The sequence below is a fragment of the Myotis brandtii genome, unplaced genomic scaffold, assembly GCF_000412655.1.
Source record: "Myotis brandtii unplaced genomic scaffold, ASM41265v1 scaffold1067, whole genome shotgun sequence".
Taxonomy (NCBI): domain Eukaryota; kingdom Metazoa; phylum Chordata; class Mammalia; order Chiroptera; family Vespertilionidae; genus Myotis; species Myotis brandtii.
Window position 1 is genome coordinate 1,250,602 of NW_005353618.1, and position 8,030 is coordinate 1,258,631.

Consider the following 8,030-nt stretch of genomic DNA (forward strand, 5'->3'; position numbering starts at 1 on the left):
TTTTGGTCATTATCAGTGAAAATGAGCGGAAACAAGTAAACTGCGTTATAAAACTAAAGTCTGTACATGCAGGAATTTTTTTAAAAACGTAAGGACGTTTAGTCAGAGCACAATCGGGGATTTTCAGAATAAATAATGCCCAGACGGGGCTCCTGTACCACTTGTCCTTGGTGACTGTGTGTGAGAAATTAGAAAAAGGGGCAAACCCAGGCCACAGACTTCAGGTGGCTAATCGGGTCCGAGTGGCCGCTGCTGTGAGTCCACAGCCTGCCCTTCTGCCTTCAGTCGCTCCAGCCCCTCTCCCTCCCCATGTTAGCCGCTGCCCAAGGGCAGCTCTAGAAGCCACCTGACCTCGGGGGCAGGACTTTGCCCCACTCACCCTCACCCCCCAGAGCTCAGGGAGCAGAGAGGGGCCTGGGGATCTCGCCGGGAACCTAACATCATCCATAACTTTCATCGGATGGGAGAAACCCTTTGGATTCTACCCAGCTCACTTAAAATTGGTCCAAAGGAACACAATCTATTCCTGCTTGAGACTGACAAGAAAAATCAGAGTCAAATGAGATGTTTAATTGAAAATACGGCCCTACTCGGTTCGGGTTTGATTCCAATTCCGGTCAAGGGCACAGACCTCGGTTGCAGGCTCAATCCCTGGCCCTGGTCAGGGTGTGCACGGGAGGCGACCAATCGATGTGTCTCTCTCACATCAACCTTTCTCTCTCTCCGTTTCTCCTCCTCCCTCCCCCTCTCTCTAAAAAAATCACACACACACACAATGCATGAAATCTCCTCCAGTGAGGATTAACAAAAAATAAGTAAGAGCCACACCAGCCAGGGCAATAAGAAAACATGATTTTCTCGGAGGAAAAAGGTGTTAGAGTCGAGGATTCCTACAAAAATGGATATCACAGAAATCAACAGAAGAAAGGTGTTGAGGACACATTTACTTACCATTCATGGTGATTGTCCACAAAAGCGGACATGGGACTTATCTGCACTGTGTATGTGTCATTGGCCGAATATTCGAATAAGCCGTAATATGGGTTGAAGAGTTCTCTGGACACCAGGAAGAAGAACTCTCTGGAAGGTCCACTGTAATCCAGCCTTTAAAGAAATCCACAAAAAGAACAACCAGTTGTATATTTTTTCCTATACATCAGACGCCTTTTCTATGGAGCTCAGCTTTCCACAGAACATGCATCGCAAGTCTAACCACCCGCATTCCAGGACTGTCCAAAACCAACAGGACCATCCGATTTCCTGAGCGCATCCATGTCTTGGCCCAGGACAGCGAAATGCACATTTTATGGGGAGCACATCCAAGACGAAAGCCACACATCAGATAAGGGATGCAGCAGGCAGTACGTACTCTGATGGTGTAAACAGATATGAAGAGGTAAATATTTTCAGTGTTTGGGGCCAGGTTATAAGGAAAGGGAGAACAGTGGGAATGCTCTCTTGAAAGAGGGCAAAACCAGAGGCCTGAGCTGCCTACCTCCACCAACACGGAGTCCTTCCTCCCTCGGGGACTTCTAAACACTTTTAAATGGGGGAGAAGGAGACTTGAGTGCATAGGGTGAGAGGCTATTACAGATGAAAGACCCCCTAGGAAGATCAGAGGCAAAAGAAAATGGAATGATAGAGTTCCAGTGAAAACTTTAAATTACAAAACACCAAGGAAGATAACAGAGAAGAAAAATGAGGGTGTCAGAAGCTTCATCATGGAAGAATTTGGAGAAGAGGCTGAAACTCTAGCACCCGACCTACCGTGTAAATCCCACCTCAGTCACAAGGACATCAAGGACAAAGCGAAGCAGGAAAGATGACTATGTTAGGTTTGAGGAATGACAAGTGGCCAACAATGCTGAGAACAAGACATGCTGTCCAGAGGCGTTTGCAACAAGCAACTGGACTCGTTAAATTTAAAGCAAAAAGTATAAAGGACGCCTACCCCATGATAAATGCTTACACCTGGGCTCAGGGACAGGAAGGGACGGGAAGGGAATGGAAGCAGTGGGTAAGCTGGGGTGGTGGGATTTTTATAAGACTTCATTGGCTCACTCTGCTTTTTGCCTCTTATGGAATTTCCTCCACGGGCCCTACTGCATTTTTTTTAAAGGAAGTCATCTGAGTCTTGTCCAGTGATGGAATTGTGTGATAGAGAAAAGAATCCTGGTATAGGTGGCAGATGGAGCTGGGAGACGAGTAAGAAACATAACATGATTTTTATTCAGAGTTGAGAGTTTCAGAGAATTTACTTGGAACAGACGTCAGCTAGTCACAAACTGCGTTCTCAATGTTTGCCCTAGCTGAATATAGGCGTATGCTGTTTCCTTCATATTTCTCATGCAGTCAACTTTAAATCCACTGGCTTTTTCAGTGCAGCCTTGTCTTACACAATGTCTCTGAAATTATGATGTGCTAGCTTTATTTTTCCTGATACCCATCAAAAGAAATACGTAGACATTAAAATAAAAAATGTCAGTCTGCGTAACAGCTAAGGCCTTCTCACACAGCCCCTGTGCACGCTGCACTGTGGGCGACAGAGTGTGGGCGGCCAGGAAGCCTATGTGTGCAGGAAATGCAAGCCTAGCGGCCTCTCAGGCCTAAAGGTGACATACTGAAACCGCCTCGGGGGAGATCGAGTCCATATTCCTGCCTACTGGACCCCAGTGGATGCAATTGGAGGGGCCCCCAGTTTTGGGGGGGGGGCTCTGCTCAGAGTGTAGGGGCCTCCCGGGTGCAGGGCGCAGACCACACCTCCCGGGTGCTGAGCTGGGCAGCCCCGTGGCTTCCTCCCTCCGTCCTAATTTGATCTCTGATGCCACCACCACCAAGCAGAATACTTCTTCCACTTGAGTGTTCTTCACATACTTAGAGGCTCTCTCCTGGCAAACATCTGAGAGCCTGTTATGCTCCGGGTGCTAATCTGGATGCTGACGATAGACACTTTTTTTGGAAAAGTCATTTTCTGTAAGAACTCTTATGTGCAGCAGTTTTCATATCCCTGGTCTCTCTCCCTCCCCACTCACCAACAGGCCTCTTCTCCCACCCCCTCAAGGAGGGGCTGGGAATTCCCTCTGCTGGGATCGGCTCCAGGCCCAAGTCTGACCTACAAGGCGGGGTCTAAGACTGGAGGTGCGGTCTCCTCCCCTGGGGCTCGGACAGGGCTTTGCCCTCCTTTCTGCACACTCTTCCCCGTGAGTGCAGCTGAGAAGTGCCCGCCCGTGGGGCAGCCCCCTTGCTGACTCACAGCGAGCTGAGTCATCGGCTCATACCTTTCTCCTGGGCGGCTGCAGCCCCGGGCGCTCCCGTCCTGTCTGCATGTCACCGAATCTGTTCAGAACCCAAGTGCTGGACGCTATGCTTTTTCCTACTACATTTCACTTTCTGAGACGGAGTCCATGATTCCGGTCTACCCAGATCCCGGTGGATGCAAACCTTCTCTCTAAATGTCCTACCGGTGGTGAGCTTCATCAGGTCCTGTGTCTTTCCAGAAACAGAAAATGCCAGTGGTCCCCGGCACCTTAGACGCCATTCTGTCCATATCCTCGTTTTACTGAGATGACTGGGACTGAAGGAAATCACTGATTGGCATCAAATGAAAGCGCGGTGGAGGGTCCGGGCCTTGACGCTGGCTTCCTGACCACCCCCGCCTCCCGCCCCTGCCCCCATCACTCCTCACAGCCTACCCTCAGGACATTGTAAATGTCCAAGACTAACAAGAAAAAGTCACTTTTAGACCAGGGTTGGTCAACTATGGCCTGGGGGCCAAATCTGGCCCGTCTCCCAGCTTTGTAAATAAAGTTTTATTGGCACACAGCCATGCCCATGTATGTGCTGTCTGTCTGTGGCTGCTTTTCTGCTAAGAAGGCAGAGTTGAGTGTGTGGGATGGAGAATCCAGGGCCCTGCAAAGACTAAAATATTTACTATCAAGCCCTTCTCAGTACAAGTTTGCCAACCCCTGTTACAGGAGAAAGTGGGAGGAACGTGCTACTTCATTAAAACACCTGGCTTACTATAGATCCCCTTCTTGAGTGAAGGTTCCTTCAAGGAAATGGGAAATGACTACCACATTCTAGGGCAGTGATGGCGAACCTTTTGAGCTCGGCGTGTCAGCATTTTGAAAAACCCTAACTTAACTCTGGTGCCGTGTCACATAGAGAAATTTTTTGATATTTGCAACCATAGTAAAACAAAGATTTATATTTTTGATATTTATTTTATATAGTTAAATGCCATTTAACAAAGAAAAATCAACCAAAAAAATGAGTTCACGTGTCACCTCTGACATGCGTGTCATAGGTTCGCCATCACTGGTCTAGGGTGTATGCAACCTCAAGGCATAGCCACAACTAAGCGTGAGGCCCCGAGTGAGTGGTCCGAGCTTCGCGGGGGCTCTCAGACACAATCCCGGCCCTGATCCTAAGGGTCATGGGCAGCTGAAACACAAGCCACATACTTTGAGTCACTGTTCGTACAAAGAGACAACTGGTCAAAGTAAAATGGCTTTTTAGCTGCTTAAAATTCAGCTGTGGCCTTCCGCTGGAAATAGCAGGCCTTTTTGAGGTTGGCCTCTCAGTGTCTAGCGACACCGCACTCACGGTGGATTATAATGAGCGGCTTGTGCGTCTACCTCCTCTGTGCACACATCGACATTACTGAAGGCAGGGACTATGTCGTTCTCATTTTTGTATCCCGTAGGGGCTCCATATATGTTGTTGAACCAACGCGTGGAGCTCTCTACAGAAATCAACCTCCTTTACCTGGTGAGTTGGCACCTGGCAGAGTGAGTAACTTGGCACAGGTTTGCCTTCAGGTGGAATGTTGACTCAATGACATGAACAGGCTGTGCCCATCCCTAACTCCATTCACAAATACTGTCATAAATCACTCAAGGGAATGAGCCTTAGAGAGCTTGGCGTTGGTCTAGTCCTTTCCAGGTGTCATAGCATCTACTACGGTCCAGTTTGTCAGGACAACAAAGAGGGACCTCATTGAAGGGCTCCTTTCTGATGACAACAGCTGGATCTGGCTGACCATCACATAAAATATTTCCTGAAAAGTTAAGCCAAAAAATAAAAACATTCCCCCCACCCCGCCCCGCCCCACCCCCAAGAGAGAACACAGCTACCAGTTCTCCAGGAGGAAAATGTATCGCCCTGAGCTGGTCAGGCTCTTCTCCACTGCTTTGAACTCCAGGAGCCCGGATGGAGTCCAACCAGGGCCAGCACAGTTTTTACAGTTTGAGTTGATTATAACCCCAAACTCCAGGACTGCACACCGGGGAGCCGGTTGTAGCTGCACATGACAGGCCGACCTAATCCAAAGAGACATGTCCCAGCAGGCACCTGTGCCCGTGCTTCCTGGCTTCTTAGCAACCTCCTCCATGTAAATAGCTCATCTGACTCATGTCCCAGGGATCCTCTGCCACATTCCTGTTCTGCCAGTTCGGTCGGTTCTGCAGCGACAGGCTTGGCACGGAAATGCAGAAACTCCGACAGCGGGTGTGGGGCCACCAGCAGCTGCCTGCCAGGGCATTTCGGAATCAGCACAGATGTCTTCAGGGGGGCGGTGCGGTTTTGAGCCCCGAGAAGTGCTGATAAAGCATTTTATTTATTTATTTATTTATTTATTTACGTTTTGAAAAAGCATTTAAACACCATCACGCTGCCGGGCTGACATGGCCCAACTTGTTAGTGGCCTCCAATATCTGTTAAGAATAATTTATTTGCCCTAACCGGTTTGGCTCAGTGGGTAGAGCATCGGCCTGCGGACTCAAGGGTCCCAGGTTCAATTCTGGTCAAGGGCATGTGCCTTGGTTGTGGGCACATCCCCAGTGGGGAGTGTGCAAGAGGCAGCCGATGGATGTTTCTCTCTCATCGATATTTCTGACTCTCTATCCCTCTCCCTTCCTCTCTGTAAAAAATCAATAAAAATATATTTTTAAAAAGAACAATTTATTTCATTCTCCTGTCCTTGACGTGCAACTAAACATCACCGAAAGCAAAGTATTCCAAGGGAAGTAGACTATACAATGAGAGAAGACAATGGAATGGGAAGTCCCATCACCGTGTCCCCCAGACTTTTCAGGAAGACAGAGAGCATGGCTTTCTTACAGGCCGGGTCAGGCGCACACGCCTGTGCACCTGCCCATCCGCCCCCACATCGTTAGAGCAGCAGCTACTCCCCGAAGCCTTGTGGGTGAGGGAGGGATTTTGGGAGCAAGGACCAAGACAAGCCGAGTTGCACCCGGTGACTCCAAGCCGCGGCCTACCTACAGCAGAGTCCTTCTCCAGTGGTTTCACCTGCTGTCTCAGGAGAAAGGCCACAAGAAGAGCTCCTCTGTCCTTGAACCCTGACGCTAACACGGTTTGCTCACATCCCCTCCCAGGTCTCAGTGTGGCTTTGCAAGACAGAGGGCTGACGTCATTGAGGTGGCTCCCTACATATAATGAACTCATTCTTTCTCAACGAAAGGCGCCTTGCCCAGAGTTGGCCACGGAGGAAAAGAGGAGGTGGGGCCGTCACAGTGCAAACACCTCTCTTTACAAGGCCACCGCTGCCTTCCTGCTTTGCCGTCTGCGAAGTTCAGGGCCCAGGATGCCTGGTCAGAACACCACAGTCTTCCTAGCTGACTCCTGCCACCACATAGCTTTGGTTGCTAGGACTTTGAAGTCAGAGGACAATGACACGCTGGAGACTAGGTGGTGCCCCTCCCTAAAGAAGCGACTTCAAGGCAGACAGAAGCCCCCGGAAGGAAGCAACCACAGCCTGCAGTCTCCCCCACATTCGCTCAAGATGACTCAGTTTCCAGCCCAGCCACCGCTGCTGACGCGCATGCCTCCCCACTGTGCCAGCGCAGATAACCAACTCAAGTGGGGCGGAAACGTCAATGACGAGGACAGACCTCCAGCTCTGACCAAAGTAAATCACAGTGATTTGCCTAGAAACCGTTGACTGTTGGAAAAAGCCAAGTAAAACGTGAAGCATTATTTTAGTGAGAAGCATGAACAGGTTCTTGAATTATTTTTGTATTTTTAAATTGAATATAGGCATCACCAATAGTCTCAGATTAATTCTACCTCACCCGGGATTTGTAGTTCACCTGTACATTTCTGACTATAAATGTCCCCATCATTTTTCTTGCCTCAGCTTTTCATTTCAATCTATAGATCATGTTTTGGGTCCATGCAAAGAAACAGCTTAAAGCAGTGGTTCCCAACATGGGGCACATGCCCCACAGGGGACAATTTGATTTTTAAGGGGGGAAATTCGAAAATGAGTTATTAACAGTGAATTTTTTTCTTATGGTTCTAGGGGCCTCAGATACAGTATATAAATATATATTGTGCATTTCAGTTCACTATTATATGTTTTGAAACTTTATTTGCTATTTTTTCATATCACTTTATATTATTTTTTTAACAATTTTTTAGTGATTTCTTCTTCCTTAGTACTTCACCTGTCCTTTTGTTCTTTTATTTTTCTCTTTCATGGATGCCATGTTCTATGGAAGCTTGTCTAGACCAAGTTAATGGCCTTTTAGGCTTCCTCCACATGAATAGGAGCTCACTTTTTGAGTAATATGAATTATAAGTCACGCAGGGGGCTGGGGAGAGGCATCAGGATTTTAGAGATGCTTAAGTAGGGCATGGCCAAAGTAAGGTTGGGAACCACTGGCTTAAAGCAAAGCGAAAGTCTCTGTAAATCTGCAAATTCACACCTTTTTGGAGTACAGGCAGATGCATTATTCTTTTTTGGTTAAAGTTTTTACTGAATTTATTGAGATTATATTGGTTAATAAAATTATATAGGTTTCAAGTATACAGTTCTATAATACTATATACAGACAGGGTGTCCCAAAAAAATGTAGACACACTTTAACAGTTGATAGCTTAATTTTGAAAATGAAATGTATATATATAGACAGGGTGTCCCCAAAAATGCAGATACATTTTAACAGTTGATAGCTTAATTTTGAAAATGAAATGTATTTTAATAAACACTGCCTTTATTATTATTCAAA

The 8,030-nt window shown here is 47.5% G+C and overlaps 1 protein-coding gene across 1 annotated transcript in view; it reads right to left on the bottom strand.

The window, feature by feature from the left end:
• LOC102252431 (E3 ubiquitin-protein ligase HECW2) overlaps window positions 1–8,030 on the bottom strand; it is a gene marked incomplete at its 5' end in the record, with an annotated part of 58,580 nt that overhangs the window by 35,288 nt on the left and 15,262 nt on the right. The window contains one exon of the mRNA XM_005857046.2: window positions 952–1,104. Within this exon, the coding sequence (XP_005857108.2) occupies window positions 952–1,104 (153 nt within the window). The remainder of the gene's footprint in view (window positions 1–951; window positions 1,105–8,030) is intronic.